Genomic DNA, 22,890 nt, shown 5'->3' on the forward strand with positions numbered 1-22,890 from the left:
AGGGAGCTAGTAGTAGAGCCTTAGACCCTTAAAGGAATTTAAGAATAATACCTAAATTTATAAATTAGTTAGTAAGATTAGTAGTTTAAAGCGCTAATAGATAGTAGAGTAACGCAAAACTATATCTTACTAATAGTAGTTAAAAGAATAGGGCTACCTTATAGACAAAAGGAGTAACCTTACCTATTAGTTATAATTTTAGGAGATCTAATAACCTATAAAGGAGGGATTATTAATCTTAAAACAGGACCTATTTAGATAACTATTAAAGGGAGATAAATTAAGATATCTTTTAATATCCTACTATTAGGACGGGATAAGGCAGTATTAGGTATGCCTTAGTTATAGGAATATAATCTAAGGATCAATTGGATTATAGGTTAGGTCGATATTAGAGATACTTAATGCTATAAGATGTAATAATAAGCTAAGTTGGTATAGTACTAAGTAGGAGCAACCTATAAAGAAATAGAAAAAGGACTAAGTTATATACTAAAGAGATACTATAAGTATAGTAAGAAACTATAGTTACCGGAAAGTAAAAAGCTATTAAAGTATATAGCATAGGACTATAAGATAGAGTTAGAGCTAGGAATAAGTCTAAAGTTCTTTTTAATCTATAAGCTTACTGAAGAAGAAGGTAAAGCGTTAAAAGAGTTTATTTAGGAAAATCTATAAAAGGGATATATTAGACCATCACAGTTATTAGCGGGTTATCCAGTACTATTTGTACTAAAGAAAAATAGTAAACTAAGGCTGTGTATTAACTATAGATAGTTAAATAGCATTACTAGGAAGGATAGGTATCCTTTACCCTTAATTAACGAAATCTAAGATAGGATAGGTAATGCGTAAATCTTTATAAAGATAGATCTAAGATAGGCGTACTATTAGATTAGGATTAAGAAAGGCGATAAATAGAAGGCAGCCTTTAGGTTAAAGAAAGGACTATATAAACCATTAGTTATACAATTTAGGCTTATAAACGTACTAGTAATATTTTAGAAGTATATTAATAATATATTAGGGGAATACTTAGATAAATTTGTTATAGTATATCTTAATAATATTATTATCTACTTAATAACTAAGGAAGAATATAGGGAACACGTTAAATAGGTTTTAAAGAGACTATAAGAAGAATAGATGCTAGTAGCAATTAAGAAATACGAGTTCTTCACTAGGAAGACCAATTTTGTTAGATTTATTATTAAACTAGGCTAACTTAGTATAGATCTAAAAAAGATTAAGGCTATAGTGAATTGGTAGGAACTAGAGAACGTTATATAGTTAAGATTATTTTTAAGGTTTTGTAATTACTATAAAAGGTTTATAGCGTAGTGGTTAAAGGATATTAAGCTATTTACGCGGTTAATAAAGAAAGAAGAACTATAGATATAGGGAGAGGAGTAAAGAGAACTTTTTAAGAAAGTTAAAGAGTTATTTACCTAGGAGCCAGTTTTTAAGATCTATTAACTAGGACTAGAGATAGTTATAAAAACGGATATATTAAACTATGCACTAGGGGTATACTTTATATAAAGGTATCAAGATAAATAGCACCCAGTGGTATACTATAGTTGGAAGATAACACTACTAGAGTTAAACTATAACATCTATAACAAGGAGTTATTAGGTATAGTTACAGTATTAAAGAAATAGAGAGCATTTTTATAAGGCATAGAGAAACTATTTATAGTTAAGACGGATTATAAGAACCTAATAGGATTCCTAATAATAAAGGAACTTAACTAAAGACAGGTTAAATGGGCAGAGATGCTTACGGAATACTATTTTGAGATTTAGTATATTAAAGGTACAGACAATACGTAGGTAGATGCTCTAAGCCGTAAAGCTAAACTATAAAATAAGGAAAAGCCATTAGGGGCTTTATTACGAAAAGACATAGGCGGATTAATTAGGTACAATTATCTAAAAATTACAGTAACTTAAGAAGATAATGAACTAGAGAAAGTCTACGAGATACTAGAAAGCTTTTAGGTATAAAGAATTCTAGAAGTATAGCTAGAAGATTTATAGACGGATATATACGAAAATTAAGAAGTAAAGTATATCCTAAGAAGTATAGCAGAATAGTTTATAAAGGACTTCTATAAGGGACTAACCTAAGGACATAATAGAGCTATAGGCTTAGTGTTAAGACTCTAAGAGGAGTATATTATTAATAGAATCTAAAAGATAGCTAGAAGGGTTATAAAGGAATATCTAGATTACTAAAGAAATAAACTAATAAGGTATAAGCTATATAGAGGGCTATAACCTATTAAAATACTAGAGAGACTATAGGAGGTTATATTATAGGACTTTATTATTAAGTTGTTAAAATTAAAAGATCCTATTACCGGATAAGATTATAACGCGATCTTAGTAATAGTAGACAAGCTTATAAAGTGGGGATACTTTATAGCATATATAGAAGAAATCTTAGCAGAAGATGTTGCTAAAATCTATATTAAAGAAGTATTCGTAAGATATAAAGTACTAAGTAAGATTATATTGGATAGAGATCTAAGATTCGTAATAGCATTTTAGGAAGTGTTCTTAGCGGAGCAAGGAGTTTAAGTAGTAACTTTTACCGTATATTATTTACAGATAGACGGTTAAATAGAAAGATTAAATTAGACGCTAGAGTAGTACCTAAGGCATTATATTAATTATGTATAGAACAATTAGGTATTACTATTACCAGTTATATAGTTTATATATAATATAACACCCTAAGAAGAAATAGGCATATTACTATTTAAGGCAAATTACGGATATAAGCCAAAAATATTGTTATTACTATAGTAAGCGAAGAAAATGAGTAGTACAGCTAAAGAGAGAATAAAGACATTAATAAATCTTTATATAGACCTTACGGAATTAATAAAGAAAGTATAAGAGAAAATAAAAAAGTACTATAATGCTAAGAGATCTAAAGGACTAGATTTTAAGGAGGGAGATAAAGTATAGCTACTATACAAAAATTTTAAAAGTTAACAACTAAGCAAGAAGTTAGACTACGTTAGACTAGGACCTTTTAAAATTATATAAAGGATTTCACTAGTTACGTTTAAGTTAAACCTACTAGCTAAAATAAAGATCTACCCTATATAGCATATCGTAATGCTAAAGCTAGTATATAGGAATATTAAGCTACTAGTCTATAAAGCAGATATATATAGAGGATAAGAAGAAGACAAATAGTAAGTATTAAAGATCATTAATTATAAGGACATTAATAACAAAATATAGTATAAGGTTAAGTAGATAGGCTATACTAAGACTACCTAGGAGCCACTAGAGAATTTAAAAAACGCTATAGGAAAGGTACAGGAGTATTAAAAAAGATTAGGTCAGGCAGTATTAATAAAGAAGAATTACTAAAGAATAAGTTACCTAAGGGGGACCTAAGAAGAGCAGTTGCCGAACTACTTAGATCTATTTCCTTCTCTATTAGAGGAGAATCCGTTCTTTTATTACCTAGTTCCTAAAGACCTTATTAAATAAGTTTCTACTCCTTTAAATAAACTTTCTTACGGACACGTTCTAAACGCTAAAGATAAGTATAAGCTAGACGCTAAGCTTTAAGGACACGTATAGACTCTTCTAAGGCACGCTAGACCTTAAGCAGTGTAGAGGCTAGCTTACTATTAAGCTTTACAGTAGTAGATTAAATATAAAACCCTATAACAAATTACTTAGGGAACTTAAAGACTATTAAGAGTAATAGAATATATATACTTAGCATTAGATATAGAACAAACGTTATATAATAAACGCATATTAGCGCAAGTGTATTTAGAATAAGAGGAGGGTTAGTAACCAAAAGGACTTGCAATTATAATATAACTTAATCCCTCTTTCGCACAATAAGAATAAGGGATTGCTATTACTTTACCTAGTAATAGTATTAAGGAGACGGTATAAAGGCGACGCTCAACCTAAGAGAGAGAAGAAATTGCTTTAGGTATTATAAGTAATAATATTAACCAAATTAATTAGATAGATATTATACCTCTAGTAAACAACCTAGAAATGCTAGGTATCTTTAAGGACGAAAATAAAGAGGAGGGAGATAGTATTATGGACGCTTTAAGTATAATATTATAACTACTTAGAGAAGAGTCGGAAGAAGCTAGTTAGTTAATATAGGCACGGACTAAAATAGAACCCGTAGAACCATATAATAAGGAATGGTAAGTAAGTCATATAATAGTTAAACGTATTAGCTGCGTTAAATATAAGGGATATCACGTTTAATATAGATAAGACATACATTATATATAAGAAGGATTTCATAGGAGTACGGTTATGTATTTAAGGACCCTTAGTCCCTACCTAGATAGTTCCTTCCTTATAGTAATTCTTAGAATATAATTAAAGTTAATCTATTAGGCAACTACTCCACCAGTTATTATTACGTTGTTAACTTTTGTACTTATATTTCCTACACACCTAGCCCAATAACGAGCCCACCGTAGTTCTTGCTATAAGGTTCCATTATATAGAATAAGTAGCCGCTAAAAGTCTTAGCACGAATCTAACCAATTAGATAACTTTAACTGGCGGTTAAAGTTCCTAGATATCTAAAATTTTACGGTACTAGTAGAAAACGGCAGAATATGGCAGAATTTAGCAGATAGCTGTATTAGGGCTTTGGGGCGTTTTTGTCCCTATATTCTTCTAGTAACTTATTATCTTTATTATGCTAGTATTTTATCTATTTGTCTAGGTACTTTAGGGGTCTAGGCGCATTAGGGTATTAGTTATAGAATTCTTTAAGCTTCTGGGGGTAGCCTATAAAGTTCTATATAGGGTACCAGGTTAGGTTAGGATTGTAGCCCTTCTATTAGATATAGTATTTTAGCGCTCCCTATACTATCTTGTAGGCCAATATTTCGTTAACCTCCTATTTATTATTACCGTTTACTTAAACTAGTAGGGGAGGCTTATTCTTTTGTCCAGGCAATAGGTCATTTACAGCTTTCCGTAACTTGTTTAGCGAGAAGATAGGGTAAACCCTAATTAAGTCTAGGAGCTTTATCTTATATAAGTTGCCTATCTTCTTAAGAACCTTATATAGTCCTGCTATCTAGTAGTTTAGCTTACGGCTAGGTCGTTTAGTCTTTTAATTTCTTATTATAACCTAGACTATATTGCTAGGGGCAAAATCAGGCTCTTAACGGTGTTTGTTTACCTGCTATTCTATTAACCTCTAAGCTTTTTCTAGGTTCTTATGGGCTACCATTTAGGCCTCCTCTAATTATTTAGCGTACTATTAGGCCTTAGCATAGAATAGCTTCTCTTGTATAGTCTAGGGTTCTTCTAGCCTTTTTTAGTTAAAGCTTATACGGGGTAAGTATTCTATTTCTAGCTAAATTGGGGCAAACCCTATAGAGTTATAGGGTAGGGTTACTTGCGCGTAGTTTATTAAGGGTAGTAATTTAGACCAGTTGTTTTAAAAATAGTTAATAAAGGGCCTAAGCCTCTGGTCTAGGTACTAATTTATAATCTCTGTCTAACTATCTATCTGGGGGTAATAAGCTATAGAAAGCTTTAGCTTAATGCCTAGGATCTAAGTAAACTTATTCTAGAAGGCTAATATAAACTATAGCCTATAATTAGATATAATAGTATCTAGTAGTCCGTAGATTTGGTAGACGTAATAAACATATAGCTAGGCTGCCTCTTTGGCATTAATGTTCTTATGATATAAAATTAAGAATAGGCGTTTACTAAAGCGGTTAACTATAACTATAACTATATTATATCCGTNACGGTCNNTANNTAGTTTATANAAGTNTATAAANATATACTGCTAAGGGCGCTCTAGTATTAGGAGTGGCTTAAGTAGTCCTAGGGTCTTATCCCGTAGGATTATAGCTCTCTAGTAGTCTTTATAGTTCCGTATATATTAATTAATATCCACAACTATTCTTAGCTAGTAGTAGCGGCAGTTAATAATTTTACGGGTCTTATTCTTACTAGGGTATGCCGTAGAGACTTAATAATAAGCTTTACGGATTAGTTCGGTCTGTAAATTGTTAATGTTAGGGACTATAAGCCGCTCCTAGTATAAGAGCAATCCTTCCTCCGTCTTAAAATTAGGGTCTCCTTTCGCGGCTTATTCGCGGAGGGCCCTTAAGGCGTTAGCCGTGCGGTTTACAGTTAGGAGGTAGTTAATTAGCCCTATTGGCTTATCTAAGGACTTCTCCATTAGTGCTAGCTTGTTTTACTAGAAGTCTAGCTCCTTAAGGATCCGTGGGTTAAGCTGTTCTGGATAGAGGAGGGCGCGTGTCTGATATTAGGTCTTTAGCTTATCCTAAGGTCCTATGTCTTATTCTCTTTAGGTTAAGGCATTAGCCTTAGAGTTTTACTTATTAGAACGATATATAATTATAAAAAAGAATTAGGAGAGTATTTTGGCCCACTAGGCTTATCGCCCTATAAGCTGCTTTATAGTTATAAAGTACTCTAGGGCTTTATAATTTATATATATTTTAATCCGGGAGTTTATACCTTTAAGCTTTACGCGCCATTAGGAGAGTAATTAAATAATAGCTAGTATTTCTTTATCGTGTACTTTATAGTTATACTTAGCTAAGTCTATTGTCTTTAAGAAGAAAGCTATAGGGTACTATTCGCCGTCTGGATGTAACTATAATAGGATTCCCGCTATAACCCCATTAGAGGCGTCTGTTTCTAGCATTAATTTAAGGTCTAGGTTATAGTGACGAAGAATTAGGGAAGAGATAAGCTGATCCTTTACCTCTTTAAAGGCCTCTATATAGCTATTATTAAAGACAAAAGGCATGTCCTTCCTAGTTAGTTGTATAAGAGGTTTTGCTATAATTCTATAGTTACGGATAAACTGGTAGTAGAAATTATAAAAACTAAGAAAGGACTGGATTCCTTTTACTATATAAGGGGGCTTTTAGTTATAGATTGCCTCTACCTTCTTAGGGTTGACCTTAATTCCTTCCGTAGTTATAATAAACTTAAGGTATTTTATATATTTTACCCTAAACTCGCATTTCTTAATATTAACTTATAAGCCCGCGTTCTGTAGCCTCTCTAGGACCTTCTTAATATAAACTTAATACTTAAGTTTGTTGTCTAAGTATATAAGAATGTTATCTAGGTATACTGTATAGAATTCGTTAAGGTAATTAAAAAGAACGTTATTTATATACCTTTGGTATATAGCCGGTCCGTTTATTAGTCTAAAAGGAAGAACTTTATATTTATAGGAACTATAGCGGGTATAGAATGTTGTTAAATCTTTAGATGCAAGGTCTATCCTAATTTAGTAAAAAGCTTAGCGGATATTAAGTTTGGTAAAGATCTTTGCCTAGCTTAGACGTGTAAGGGTCTCGTTAATTAAAGGAATAGGATACTGGTCCTTTTAAGTAATAGCGTTTAGCTTTTAATAGTTAATATAAAAACAAAGGCCTCTATTAGGCTTTTTTATAAATAGGATAGGGGAAGTAAAAGGGGCTTAACTTGGCTTGATAAACCCTTTATCTAGGTTATTAATTAAGTACTACTTTATTACTTTTAGCTTATCCGTTAATTAATAGTAGAGGGGGCTATAGCCTAGCGAGTTATTGGCCTTTAATTAAATCTTATAATTGTACGTCTGGTGGGGGGGTAACTTGTCTAAGGCCGCCTTTAAGAATGTATCCTTATAGCCTATATAAATGGTAGAAAGGAGGCGTTTAACTAGTTTCTTATTAGTTTCCTTATCTAGCCTTTCCTCTCTATTATTAATAATTCGGTTAATCTTATATAGGCTTGTTGTAAAGACCTTATTGTCCTTCCGGTATATATTAAAGTAAAACGCTATAGTGCTAATTGCGGTAATGTTTACGGTAGGGGGGTTAACTAATAATAGGGGCGTATATAACTTTAGGGACTTCTAGGGTACTAGCGTTATTGTTACTCCTTTTAGCTCCTATTATATTTTTTAGAGGTTATCCCTTATATCCTATTAATACGTTCTTTTCTATAATGGTTAGATCTATACGATTTAGATATTATCTACATTATTATCTATCCCGCTTTTATACGTAGAGTCCTCTTTAAATATAGCGCTTTGGAAGAGTATCTTTATTAATACGGAGTTCTTTCCAGCTTTATGGCGGGCGTCCTCTTAGGTAAAGGCTAGGTCACGGGCCCGGACATCCTACTAGTAGGTAGGGTTACCCCTTACGGCTAGTGTCTTGTGGTTAGTTCGGATCTCCCTAATAAAGGAGGGNAACCTTAGTCTATCCTCCGGCCAGATAAACCGTCTTTTTTATATGTTTAACTAAATATTAAAATAGGATATCTATTTTCGTCTAAGGATTATATTATAGGACCCTAGGTCTAGGATACAAAAGGGGATACTATATTAGCGTCGTCCGTTAAGAGCGATATATAACTTTAAGATATAGGTAATAGGCTAACCGGCTTAGCCGTTGTAGCCCTTTACCTAGATAGGCTTCTCTAGTTGGATGGCTTCTATATTTAGAAACTTGGTAATATTATTTATATAGGCAGTATTTATAAAGGTAAAGCCATTTGCTCTAGTATTAATAAGGGCGGTTATATTAACTCTATATCTATTTTAAGATACTATATATAGAACCATGAAATACTTTCTACCTATTAACTAACTGAGATTAATCTCTTTGAGATTGATAGGGTACCCTAGGGGGGAGTTTTTCCCTAGGGTTCTTCTTTTCCTAACTTATCGGATGTTTCTCCTTCCTCTATCTCCTTAATATTGCCTATATCCTTTAGCTCCGGGCAGGATAAGGTAAAGTAACCTTACTTATTGCAGTTAAAGTATATAGCTGAGGTAGGGTTAATTGGAGTATTACGGCGAATACTAGTTAATAGTGTGGTATATAGCTGGTCGGGCAAGGCTTGCTAGTGCGTAGTTATAACCGCCTTTGGTATAAGAGTAGTTATAACTTATCTTCCTACTCTAGCTTCTATAGGTATAGCTGGCGAGTTCTAATTGTTATAGAGTTGCTTCTACTAATTAGGGTAGGTATTAATCTGCTTTAGTTCTAAGTTTAATAATAGGCAATAAGCTGCAAGTCTTTTATGGGTTGGTAGGTTATTTAAGGTTATAGCAATCTTTTCTTATAGCTGGATTGTTAGCTTATTATATAGGTCTAATTAGTAGTTCTTAAGGGGAACCTGGCCTTCTCCTATAAGGTATAGGAATTAAGTCTGGAATTTAGTAAAGGGTTAGTTTAGTTTTATTATTAGGTAATTATAGTTATAACAAGCATCCCGTACTTTGTTTAGGTTAACGTAAATAGCCGCTAGGTGCCGTATTATCTCGTTAATAGATGTAAATTAGATAGGGGAGTTGTCCTTAAACTTGGCTTAAAGGTGCTGTTAGGCGTCCCTAGTGGTTTAACTAAAGAGGTAGAGCATTTTAGCTTCTTTAGAAAGGAAATAGTTATAGTTAATGCGGAGCTTTTCTTGTATTTAAATCCTCTAATTTTTAAAGGTAGGGTCTATTCCGTTAGATAGTGGTAGGGGGTTAGGGAGCTTAACGGACTTTAATTGCTTTATTATTATATCCATACTCCCTAGTATATTATATTTAGTAGAGTAAATAGGTCAGCTAGGGCTTTAAGAAGGGGAAGTTGGGCTATTTTATAGGGCTATAAGGCTTTCTAGGATCTCTTATAGGGTCTCTTATATATTTCTCGCTTTAAGACAATTGGCTTTCTGGCTGGCTACAAGGGCGCGAATCTACTCGCGTATGTCTACGACATCATTATTATCTTTAATTTCTAATCCTAATTGGATCTCAGGTTCCTCTTAGGTAGAGGCAGCTCTCTTAAATAAGCTTGCTTTAGGTGCTATTATTAGCTTCCTAAGGTTTGTTAGTATTATACGCTTTAGTTTTAATTCTAGGGGTATAGGTCTAGTCCTGTTTGGCTTATAAGGTGGGATATTATCTAGGCCTTCCCAGGTAATGTAGAGTTGTTTTGGTGTCTAAGTATAGCGCGTTAATGCGTCGTTACAGACGAAGTTTCTTTAGGGTAGGATATTATTGAGGCCTTCCCAGGCAAGGTAGGGAGAGCTTAGTATAATGTTATGGCTTAAATAAATGCCTCTAAACCGAAGCTTAAATGAATGCTGTATTACGAAAATACTAAGCTAAAGAGAAGGAAAAGGGGTCGCTAGGACCGATGTAAACAAATATGTAGGGTGAGCCGCTAAGGCGCTAGCTTTAGGCGGGCCAATCGCAGGTCGGCAGAATATGGCAGAATTTGGTAGGTAACGTGCGATAGCGCCGTTACACTATTAAAGTCGTCTAACTTCAGCGTTATATCTTAAACCTAGCACTAATGTTTACTTTATAAGCTGTTTAGGGCTTTTAGTCTATATAATACGCTATTAATTCCGCGCCCTAAACTAGTCTATTTACCATGTAGTTGTATAGATATTCTATGATATAAATTGCGGTAAGGACATGCTTTTTTAAAGTTCTTCAGCCACCCCAATAGCGGCCCGTGCGGGACTTAGTAAGCGCTTACTAATCTTGAATGTGTGGGATGAATGTTACCTCAGCGAGCTCAGACGTGATTTTTTTAGCTAGCGTCGGAATAACCTACGCCGTCTTCCGAATTGCAAAATCACGTCTGAGAGGGTTTGGCGAGTTTTGTTAAAAACGTAAGCAAAATCCGTAAAACGGATATTGCGGATATCTAATTTATTCATTCACACAACGCGTTATTATTAAACCCCATAGTCACATTTTTTTTAAGACTTAGGGCTTCTAAATGGTATTAATTTTATTATACGGCTATTGCTTGGTCCTGACATTAATTTCGTCAAAGTTAAAAAACGCGTTGTTAAAAGCGTAAGCATATATTATATCTTATTGAATAGTCTACTAATATAGATAAAACTATACAGAATATATAGATATCTACTACTTAAAGCTATTGCAAAACCTAGTAGGTGCTATAGTTGGGTCCTTCCTTAAAAATATCCTCCCTTGGGCCCGGAGTGTCTCTGCTACTACTAGGGGCAGAGCCTCGTGCAGAGCCTCGTGCAGAGCCTAGTAGAGCTTCGTGTAGAGCTTAATGCAGGCTTCGTGCAGAGCTTCGTGTAGAGCTTCGTGCAGAACCTTAGCAGAGCTTCGTGCAGAGCTTCGTGTGGGGCTTCGTGCAGAGCTTCGTGCAGAGCTTCGTGCAGAGCTTCGTGCAAAGCCTCGTGCAGAGCTTCGTGCCAAAGCTTCGTGCAGAGCTTCCGTGCAGAGCTTCGTGCAGAGCCTCGTGCAGAGCTTCGTGCAGAGCTTCCGTGCAGAGCCACGTGCAGGCGTACAGACGTGTAACTGTGCAGACGTGCAGACGTGCAGACGTTCGGTACGGGGCGATTAATTGCAGAGACGTTGTAGAGACGATTGTATGGGCGCTCGTACGGGCGTTCCGTACGGGCAATTGTAGAACCTTCCTAGTATATTACGCCGCCGTGTTAGTAGAGCTTTGGAGCTCTATTATGGGCTTCGACAGAGCCTCGAGCAGAGCCTCGGGCAGAGCTTCGAGCAGAGCTTCGAGCAGAGCTTCGAGCAGAGCTTCGAGCAGAGCTTCGAGCAGAGCTTCGAGCAGAGCCCCGAGCAGAGCTTCGAGCAGAGCCCCGAGCAGAGCTTCGAGCAGAGCTTCGTGCGGAGCCTCGTGCGGAGCTTCGTGCAGAGCTTTTGCAGAGCTCCGTGCAGGTCTCCCCTGAGCTTCGTTCGCAGAGCTCTCGCAAAGCTCTACGCAGAGGGCTGGCGGCGTGGGCGTAAGCGTTCAGCGTTGGTGTTTACTGCGCGGCTCGGCGGTGCAGAGGTAGAATTAGGGCCCTACGGCGACGATTCCTCTTAACGTCGCGCGCGTATAAGGAGCTGAAGATCTCATAGCTTTATAGAGTAGGCTTTTCTCTATAATTTGGTGTAATTTTTATATCAACAGGTATTGTGGGAGGGTAGATCAATTTCGTTAAAGTTAATGAGGTCTTCTCATATAAACCGTGTTTAGGTTTTCTACAAATCTCGCCAAAGGCCCTCAGACTAAGAAAACGATTACCGTCCTAAATCAGCTTAGCGGACGGTGCGGATATTCCTATATCCGCAATCGATTTCTTAGTCTGAGCTTCTGAGGTAAGGATGAATGTGCCTGGAGACGCTCCGGTCAATCGGCCCGCGAGCGAATGACTAACCACATTCGTGGTGCACCACCGGAATCACGACAATATATACGATTTTCCCTATCCCTTCCAACGGTGAAATGTGTCCTACGGTTATCGGTAAGAGCTAGCCAATAGAATCAATAGGATTAAAGCTCCGTGATCATACGCGTACTTTTGATTCTGGTGTTCGCGCACAGTCCAACTTCACCGTTGGAAGGGATACTCACTCAACCACGACGGCTTAAAATACTACCAAAAGTTCATCGATTAGAGAGACGATCCGATATTATAGATATTAGGCCAAAATCAACCTATAACGGCCCAAAGTTAAGATCAATTTCGATTTAGTCAAAAATCGCGTTATTAGGCATTGGAGAAGTAGCTATCCCTTAACCCGCCACGTTGCATCCATCTGTTATCGATAAGGATTTAGCCAATCAGATCAATAGAATCAAATTGCCGCCTCAGGAATATGAGACTGGTAAAGGGTTAGGCTTGGCATAACCTCAGGTTACGCACGACCCCCCAAGGTCCGCGACATATCGTCCAAATATCACCCCCCCCTGGGTGGTGGCCCCTACTTTTTAGACATGTTTTTAAGGCCTAGGTTAGTACTAGGTTAGTATAGAGGGCCTTAGCGCGCCTTTGACCTTACCGTCGCCTCGACAATCTATTTTCCAACCCTCTTCTATTTTTGTGCCTACGCTAGCTCCTAGCTCGCGCAGGGCTTCTAATTTTATATAGAAAGGCCTACTGTAATTCTAATTCTATAATATAGAGCCCTCTTCTTCTCCTTCTCCTTTAATATTTACGTGTTTAGTGGCTTTATTTACCTACGTGTAAGGGATATTATTGCGGTCACCTTGCCCTCAGGACAACCCCTAGGCGCCCCTCGGATGGTCGCCGGGCACGCGCCGGAGGCACGTGCCCGTAGTATATAGTCTCCACGATCCCAGAGGCCTTACCTCCTCAAGGATTCGTCTCTCTACAATCTATTCTGTTCCACAATCGTGCCTTATAGCCCCCTGTCTACAAAGTCCCCTCACACTACGCCGCGCTTACGCGTTTTCCCCTTTACCTCTTACGGATATAAAGTCTTTTAAGAATCTTCTTACCCTATAGTCTACTTTACGGTTAACAAAAGCCCCCCTAGCCTCCCCCCCTTATAGCCTCTAGAGCGAATTTAAAGTCTAAACAGTACGGCTATAGGATATTTATAAGGCCTAGCGCTTAAAGAATACTATAAAGGCGTATAAGCTAAAGTAAAAAGAGTGGAAAGACTAGTATATAAGACTAAAAGGCAATATAAACGGCGCCTAAGTAACAGAAAATAAGCTTTACTTATTTTTAAAATAGTAAGTTATTAACTAAGAATTGGAGGCCGGTAGCTATTAAAAACGGAAGTTAAAATAGAAAGAGATATAGAAAGACAACGAGCGGGTAAAGAAGAGGTAGAAGATAGCTAGGCGGATAAAATAGCTAGGAGGGAAGGTAGCTATAGCGGCAGCTATAGAGGCAGCTATAACTATAAGGGAAGAAGCTATAAAGGAGAAAGAAGGGGAAATATAAGATAAGGAGGCCTTAAACGCCCTATTTAATAAGATAGTCTAATATTTAGTTATAAATAGCTACGTCTCTACTATTACTAAGCTTTATATATAGTAATTAGAAGGTAAGGCCTTACAGCCACTATAGGGGGCGAAGCTCTTAGCGGTGCTAGATAGTATTTACTATAATAAGGACCGGATTTAATATATTAACTTTATTAATTAAAGCCTATTTATAATTACTAGTGGCTATAACGTTAAAGGGCTTTAAAAGGTAATTATTTAGTTATAAGAGGCCAGCCTGACCGGAACGTATGATTATCTAATTAATAGTGTAGAATAAGAGTCACAGGTAAGTAGAAGATAAGTCGAGGTAAAACGATCTTCACGTAATGAAGGACAAATGCTTTCTGACCTCTTCTATTCAGAGACTAATCGCTGGTTCTTCTCTAGAGGAGAACCAGCTCCCTATATGACCCTTCCGAGACGCTAGCAAAACCCTTCGCCCCTTATCTGTCTAACCGTGTCTTCTAGGACGTAGATTGAACATAGATGAAACCTCCTACTGTCTCATCTGATATGTACCTTCTGGGGGATTCTGTTACATTAGTACAAGGAGACAGGCTCTAAGATATTAGGTTTAGTTAAGTCTTACCTTTAAACTAGAGCCAAGTATTTATTAGGTTTATATCCAGTCTATATAGCTATTATTTTCTAACCTATTTCTTAGGCTATACTACTATTACCTAAGGTAAAAGTAAATAGGATATTTAGCTTACTAATCTTATTTTTATTACGCTAGAGAATAAAGGGCCTAAACTAGATAAGCTAGCGCTGTATATAATTATATTATTATTAAACGGACGATCAGGAATGAGAACTCTAAGAGCTCTCTTATATACATTAGGTAGGTCTAAACAACTAAGTCAAATAGGTAATAGAAAATAGGTAATGAGATATTCGATGAGACATTTAGTTATAAGTTGAAAGACAACTAAGATATAGTTCGTATAGACGATCTAGGTCGTCAGACAGTATTACGATGGTAGTAAGGAACTCCGATTTAGGTCGACAATTATTAATATATAGGAAGTAGAATTAATATAATAAGGATAAATATATAGGCTATATACGCAATACTAATCCTATTCTCTACCCTCTCTCTATAATAGCCTTCTACTTCTTTAACCGTTAGGGTAAAGATAGCGCTAAAAGCTTCCTATCTTTTTAGTAGCTAAAGGACTATTATAACCTATATATCTTTCCTAGTAGCATTAAAGTACTATAAACGAGTTCTAGGGGTCCAAGCTTACTTAAGTATAAAGTTGCTATAGTTGGCAGATAAGTTCTACTTAAATTAGACCTAAAGTTCAGTCGATATATATTGTAAGGGGTATTTTATCCTTTGCTTAGGTATATTATACGAGCCAGGGCCTAACTAAAGATTAGGCTTAGCACCTCCTTATCCCTTAACCCGCTAACGTCCACAAGGTAGGTGGTCCGTGCGGAACAACAGAATTAAAAGTACGCGTATGGTCACGGAGCCTTGATACTATTGATTTTATTGGCTAGCCCTTATCGATAACGTGTGGACGAATTTTGGCGGGTTAAGGGATAGGCACCTCCTTATAAACACCTCGGGCTTACGGCCCTCTTGCTCTCCTTATTAGTTCGTCTCTATACAAGGCTATACCTATACTCTTTACCATATCGTCCTCTTCCATCGACTCTCCTATAACTTATACTCGGCTTACCTACTCCCTACTATATATCTGGGCAATATGCCTTACATATATTCTATAGTTTAACTTAAGATATCTACGTATATTTATACTAACCGAAGTGCTATATAATAGTGTTACTATATAGCATATATAGAACTTAAACAAAGAATTCTCTCTATTACATGTTATACAAGTATAGACCTATATTATATAAGTGGTTCTGCCCCTTTTTAATTTTTTAAAATATACTTTCGACCGAATTATAGGTAGTTAAAGGCGTAGGAAGAGATAAATCGACTTTAGAATCTATAATTTATACGAAATAATTAAAAAGAAGGATGGAGTTTATAATTTTAATTAAGCGGTAAGAATTATTAATAAGAATCGATCTTCTCGATAATAATTTATCAAAAACCAGCCTGGATAAGGATAAGCATTTATCCCGTAGGCTTTCCAAGCAATCCTGCGAGATAGAAAAATGTCGAACGCCCAATTGGCATCAAAAAGGCCGGTCCTATTGGCGATGCCAATTAGGATAATTGTCGACCTGAAAATGAGGTCTAAAAATGAGGACTCGTGTAAAGATTGATCTATGAAGAAATAGAGGCTATATATATGGGGGGAGCGGGGTACAGGCAACTGAGACATCCGGATTCCGTTCGACAATAATATATACCCTCCGAAAAACAATAACTTCCGAACATTGCTGGTAGAACCGGGAATATTATTTATGGCCTGGTATTAATGAAGAGCTAACTAAATGAAGTAGAACTCTCGGAAATTTAATGTTTACATCATTCAAGATGTCGTTCGGAAGCATTCTGAGCCTTACCTGCGCATCGTTGGCATTGCGAAGCATTGGGAATAACGTGTCTTGGAGTGACTAGACTCGGGAGCCTAAAAGAAGGTATACAAGGCAAGGATTTAGTCTTATGGAAACCCGGGGGTCTGCGTACTTAGAAGAGTTTCTTAAGCCCAGAAGCTACAGAAGTAGTTGCCCTGCGGTAATGGTTAATGAGATATCTGTTGGCATGGGACTGAATTGTACCAAGAGGTGTCCTAAACTTGCTTAAGCGAATACTATGAATATGCTCAACCATGACTACCAAAGCAAATATAGTCCATTTGCGCCGTGCTATCATCACAATCATTTGTAATTTCTGTACATAGTATTTCACAGCGATACATTGTAAAGACATAGAAATAATTGAGCACACAGAAATCGCTCCAAAGGATGGAGTTGAAGCGTAGAATGTGCTCGGTTTGTCGGGGACTGCGGGAACGCTTTCAAGAGGGTTGAAAATGCCTTCGGGCTAGGCAACGCTATGGTAGCTGGCAGGGCGTGAATGATGTAACATATGGTGCGCTGCAATAAGAAGCAGATGCATAGGACGTTGGAATCCTAGTCGTAAGACGAGGGAAGAATTTCGGTGGGTTAGACACGAGAAGAAGTGCAATCTTCGAATCTCCGAGCAATTTCCAAGGTTGTTGAGTCCATTCGAGAACCTCCGAGGAAAGTTACGCTGAAGGGTAAAGTTCCTTCATCTTTCTTGTTTCCAGAAAGCTCGGCACACGGGTATGTCCCGGCAGGGACAGCTACCCCACACAGGTCTAGCACATTTCCACAATGCGTGAACTCACCAAGCATGCCACACAGGTCTAGCACATTTCCACAATGCGTGAACTCACCAAGCATGCCACACAGGTCTAGCACATTTCCACAATGCGTGAACTCACCAAGCATGCTATTTTTACGGATCGGGTCGGCAAGGACTTCCTCAATCTTCCAATGAGTAGGTGCTGTTGGCACAAGAATGACGTCTGTCCCAGCAGCATCAGGCGCAAATACTTTCTCTGCTAGTCGGGTGTATAAGGTCTTGGCCTGGAGATCTCGATAGGCTTGAACAGCGGTACTCTGCCGCGCAACTACATTGTCCATAAGCTCTACGATGACGGGGTGAAGGACTCTGCGGTTTTTGTCTAGCCAGTTGTCTGGAAGAGTGGCTAGTCTTTCTGAAACGAATGTACCATCGTAGAGAAGCTCTCCAGCCTTCTTAAACGGTGACCAGTCCACCGGAGTGAGTTTTCCACCAATGCTTTGTAACCGCTTAACTGCTTCATTGAAGAGACGACGGTGGATATGTGAGCAAATGTCAAGGGCTTCAGGAGGGGGGATGCTGAACTTGAAAGAGGTAGCTTGAGGACCAATCGAGTTGACATGCCGTTCAAAAGCGATTGGTGGTTTGGCATAGCTGTCTTCCGCATCATAGCCTTCCGCAAGTTGCCACACTGTACGGGCGTCGCTAACGTTTTTAGCTGTAATTGCGATGCAATCTAAAGAAAGGCATGCTGGAGTGACACCCCGGAATGAGATGAGACCTCGCGTAGGCTTATAGCCGACAACGCCATTAAATCCGGCAGGAACTCGTCCAGAACCTGCGGTATCGGTTGCTAGTGAGAATGAAACCAAGTTAGCACCGACACTGACGGCATTGCCGCTGCTGGATCCTCCACTGATATAGTCCTTGTGAAATACAGAGTGAGGGATTCCATATGGACTACGGCATCCTGTAAGCCCGGTAGCCAGCTGGTCCAGATTTGTCTTTCCAATGAATAGTGCACCTTCAGCAAGCACCTTATCATATACAACTGCTGACACACTCGGGATATGTGTCATTGGAGGGCAAGCAGTTGTTGTCGGCAGACCTGCCACATCAATGCTATCTTTAACGCTGAAAGGTACGCCGAATAATGGAGGTAGTGCTTTCCGATCTTGGTATCTTGTCGTGAGCGCCTTTGCTGCCTCAAGACCGTTCTCCCTTGGCTCCAAATAGATCCACACCGCCGGATCAACCTTTTTATAAGCCTCAATCTTGTTGTATAGAGACTCGACCAAAGTCACGGGTGATAAGCCATTCTTGTAAGCCTTTTGGAGACTTGAGATAGAAAGATCACCGTCAAAATCAGGAGGCGTCTGTGGGGGTGTAGAGTGAGAAAGGTTGCGATTCTCTTCAAGGGGCGCCAAGACATCCAGAAGAGGTTGCAAGCTCGCCACAAAACCAAACAAACCTTGCGACCAATGGATCATGTCAAGAGAGGCACACTTGAAATTGGCGTCGTTGTATCCACTCGTTGCTTCCTCAATCCCACCTGCAGACATGTCAGCACTGGATTCGACGGCGTGTGAGTAACGGACATACAGCACTCAAACCCACGGTCGTTGGCTTCTCGTATAGAAGTGGCAAAACAACACTCTGTCGTGACACCAGACACAATAAGATGAGTGATTGCTCGAGCCTTAAGCTTATGCAATATGGTAGTGTTCCAAAAAGAGCCTTTGCCAGGCTTGTCAATGACGACTTCACCGGGTAATGGCTTAAGCTCATTAATTATGTCATGGCCAAATTCTCCACGGATAAGGAGCCTTCCTAATTCCCCGCGCTCACCTATTGTGAGTTTATGTTGAGTGTTGTTTGGAGCTGCTGCTTGCCTAACGAGCTTTGACGACGGACAGTCGGATAGATCGGAGACATGACCTTCTCGGGTGTGAAATACAGTCATACCAGCATTTCGACATGCTTCAAGGAGCTTTTTCGTAGGGGCAATAGATGCTTGCACATCTTTCAGGTTTCCTCCCTGTATTTCCCCAAATCCCTTGGAGAGAAGAAAATCTCGCTGCATATCAATGACCAGGAGGGCAGTATGCGTGAGAGGGAACGAGAAAGCATACGGTTTCGCGTCGATTGACAACATAGACGGTCCATCTTTGAGTAAGGTCATGATGAAGAAGCAGAATATGATAATGAAAGATTGAAGCTCAACCGACAACACTCCAAGATCGAGGAAAAGGACAGACTCCAACAAGAGAATGACAGACACGAGAAACACAGAATTTCATGATAACTGCAACAATATCAATCAGATCTCACCCCGCAGTTAGCGGCGGGGGAGCAGCAGGGCCGGGGCATAACGTGCCGGCGGCGACCGCAGGCCGGTGGGTACATTGAGCTTCTCTTATCTCTCTGTGTGGGCGGACCAAAGGTCTGGGCGCGGGACACTACAACCCAATGTGGTATGGTGCTCAACCTCACAAAAGCATCCCCAAAGCCTCGAAAGCGCCATCAACAACTAGCTGGCACCAGCATATCGAGGCTTTGCTTTGGCTTCAAGCCTTACCCCGCGAACTCATCGCCACATCCCCCAGATTAGCCTGTGGAGAGGATGCATCCAGCTGAGGATAGCATATCAGTCCGGCTGGGCCTGGCGGCGCCAGCACCTAGCCGGAGGCACGGCCTGAGTGCTATCTCTAGCTTCCAAGATATCTGGTCCTGTGAGAAGGCAAAAAAATCCCTATGAGCTTTTCTGTACGTGGCACCAGCTATATGTATGGGCAAGGGATCCGGGAAAAAATATGCCCTGATCTTGTCGAACAATTAAGTCCCGTGCTTTTCTCAATAACTCCATTTGCCGCTGGGGCTTCTTCTCTACATTATTAGTCTGTTGTCCAGGAGAGCTTCTTCCTCATCGTTAGCCATGTCCATCCTCTCACCTAACCGCCTCAAGGCAAAATTTGGGCCTCACCTTCACCTAAGGGTCCCTTTCGAGAGTGGGAAGTATGGATCTAGATGGTCTAACAAAGGTGCAAATTCTCCTTTTTGCTCTATGCAATCATCCTGATGAGTCTCCAGATCTTGACCCAGTCCCTCCAGAGGAGCGCACCTGGGGGGGCCTTGACTACTGGGCGTACTGGTGCTCCGATATGCTCGCACCTCCTCTTGCCTCCACTGTGTCTAGTGTCATGGCCCTTGGGTTTACTGCTCGAGAAACTATTCCGATAGTCTTCTTCGGCTTCTTGATATGTAGTGTTGTCATTACTTTGACCGGCAAGATGGGTATGAATAGCAATAATATCCACCCCTAATACTGTCACTAATGTTACAGGCAGGTGCTACTTACAATGTTCCGTTTCCTGTAATTGTCCGTAGCATCTTTGGAATGTACGGATCATTCCCTGCTATTTGCATCCGAGGTGAGTTTGTGCAAATTACATGTACTCGAACTTTGCTTACAACAAGACAGCTTTCGTTGCACTGATGTGGACTGCTATTCTCACTGTTCAAGCTGGTGCATTCTTGCAACGGTGCCTTGAGGCCATCTGGCCAAGCTTTATTCACTTTCCTAACCATCTTCCCGCAAATGCAGGCATCGATTGTAAGTACCTGCTGTTACTATACCTAGCATGTATTACTGATACTTGAATGCAGCTGCTGGATTGCTCTGCCTGTTCTTGTACTGGTTTGTTCAGACTGGCCTCGCCATCATGCCCATTGAGAAGTTGCGAATCCTGTTTTGGGTCAAAGGTGTCATTGTAAGCATAAGAACACCTCTGGTCCTTGAAATGCTCTAAAAACAACTCTGCAGGTTCCACCAACCTTCCTTGCTCTCTTCCTTTGGGCTGTCATCGTCAGCCATGGGTAAAATCTTATCGCCTTCCCTGAATATTTCCGAACTAATACTTGTACAGAGGTGGACCTTTGGTCACAGGCAAGATGAAGATTACCTCGACCTATATGAATACCGCGTACTCGGCTCTCACCGGTTTGAATGTGATCATTGGACTTTTCAGTTCGATGGCGGTCAATATGCCCGATTTCGGCAGGTTCTCAAAAAATAGACTCGCCGGCTATCACCAATATTTTGCTCTACCAGTCATTGGTAAGGCGAATCCTAGATCTCAAAGTAGACGGAGTGTTTTATTTGCTCATGATACATAGGCACTCTTGGTGCTCTTACGCCAATATTTGTAACTTCTGCCCATTCTTACATCTGGGGTGATTTTCAATGGTAAGATACCAGGGCCTTCCAAGTCTTTATTCGACTGTCCTACTAATATTACCATAGGTNCATGCCAGCCGTCATCGCCGACTTCCACTCTCGCGCTGCCAAGTTCTTCGTTGCTCTCAGCTTCATACTCGCAACTATCGGTAACCAGGTTGCAGCCGGTAAGCCCTTGTCCTTTGTCTTGCCTAGACGTGAGCTCATAGAAGGATAGGAACATATCCCTTCTCCAACGATATCACCGGCATGGCCCCGAAGTATATCAATATTTTCCGAGCAACACTTTTTATCTCTATCTTCTGCATCATCTCTACTCCCTGGAATATAATCAAGAATGCTACTGGTTTACTAGCATTCTTGTCTGGATATTCTTGCCTCATGGGGCCCCTTGCCGGGACGATGGTCTGCGACTAGTAAGTTGCCCTGCAATTAATATATAAAGGTGCCACTGGAGCTAATTGGAGGTCTGCACGCAGTTACATAATCAAAAAGCGAAAGTTAAATGTAGACCAACTCTATACACACCACGGTATTTACTGGTACGATGGTGGCTTCAACTGGCGCGCTTTTGCTAGCTTCGTAATCGGGTTTGCGCCATTGCTACCGGGTTTTGCGAAGAGCATCCAACCCACGCTCAATGTCGGGGGAGCCTGGAAGATTTACTCCTTTGCCTGGATCTTTGGCTTTACCTTCTCAATGCTTTCATACTACGTAATCTGCACCTACATCTCTTCACCGACAGAGTCGATCATCGAAGAGGCTGTATATCCACCACAGAAGGGAGATGTCAGCCCCCCATCAGTAGAAGGCGAGGAGACGGAGGCGGGCAAGGTGGAGTACATTACAAAGGAGAAGGAGGCCAGCCCGGTCTAGGGACTGGGCGAGACGACATTCGCTTGAACACTGCAATGGGAAAGGTAGCTTTGATTTTTTTTCACAAAGTTTTGTATAATGTGCGCCAGCTGGCTGGTTTGGTGGGCAGGGTTTGGCAACGCTTTTGCCAGGTTGTGTTCCGAATGACTTACTGGATAGCTTGAGAGTTTTGCATGTAGGTACTACCCAGGCACTCAGGCACCGAGGCAACTCCAGAAGGTGACAGCCTTGGGGACTCAATTAGGAGAGTGGCTTATTATTCATTTTCGCTCGCTTGAGACATTGATTGGTGATATGCCCGCTCTTATCTCGAGAGCACAACGCCATCCACATCTTTTTTCCCAGCGCCCCTTGGGCCCGCCCGTCGCCCGCCCTGCCTGTTCCCGGTGTGCAAAATGGCCAATGGAGCTTACCTTATCAGAATAACGTCTCTTCTAGGCTGTTTGCTCTGACGCAGCGCTAGAACCAGCACCAGAGCTTCGGGGGCTTGGTTAAGAGCACACGACAGCCCCTTACAGCTATTTACATAGGTGTAACTTGAAGCATTCCCATCAGGGTGTTCCCAGCGCTGCCAGATATCAGACCGCCTGCTGTTAGCCCTAGTGGCCTTCATACTCGTATTCATCGTTAATCTTGATCTCCGCCCAGGTCCTCTCACACCCCCAGTCTGTCCCGGCACCAAATGCAATGCCACTGTATGTGGCGCCTCGTAGATGCTC

General features: G+C 39.7%; 2 protein-coding genes across 2 annotated transcripts; one reads left to right on the forward strand and one right to left on the reverse strand.

The window, feature by feature from the left end:
- Nucleotides 1–16,491: 16,491 nt before the first annotated feature.
- K441DRAFT_639734 (amidase signature enzyme) lies at nt 16,492–19,426 on the reverse strand. The gene is made up of 3 exons (XM_067646589.1): nt 18,661–19,426; nt 17,166–18,610; nt 16,492–17,069 (listed from the first exon to the last, which is right to left on the reverse strand). Exons 1-3 carry the CDS (start codon nt 19,238–19,240, stop codon nt 16,896–16,898), a joined length of 2,199 nt encoding a protein of 732 aa, XP_067502190.1. The 5' UTR covers nt 19,241–19,426; the 3' UTR covers nt 16,492–16,895.
- A 291-nt stretch (nt 19,427–19,717) lies between these two features.
- K441DRAFT_697731 (uncharacterized protein) lies at nt 19,718–22,424 on the forward strand. Its single transcript, XM_067653002.1, has 11 exons — nt 19,718–20,099; nt 20,149–20,352; nt 20,406–20,489; nt 20,540–20,671; nt 20,725–20,828; nt 20,882–20,934; nt 20,985–21,175; nt 21,235–21,307; nt 21,365–21,462; nt 21,513–21,711; nt 21,775–22,424. The coding sequence occupies exons 1-11, from the start codon at nt 19,994–19,996 to the stop codon at nt 22,169–22,171; spliced, it is 1,641 nt and encodes a 546-aa protein (XP_067502191.1). The 5' UTR covers nt 19,718–19,993; the 3' UTR covers nt 22,172–22,424.
- Nucleotides 22,425–22,890: the final 466 nt, after the last annotated feature.

Source organism: Cenococcum geophilum (assembly GCF_001692895.1).
Source record: "Cenococcum geophilum 1.58 unplaced genomic scaffold K441scaffold_31, whole genome shotgun sequence".
In the NCBI taxonomy this organism is placed as follows: domain Eukaryota; kingdom Fungi; phylum Ascomycota; class Dothideomycetes; order Gloniales; family Gloniaceae; genus Cenococcum; species Cenococcum geophilum.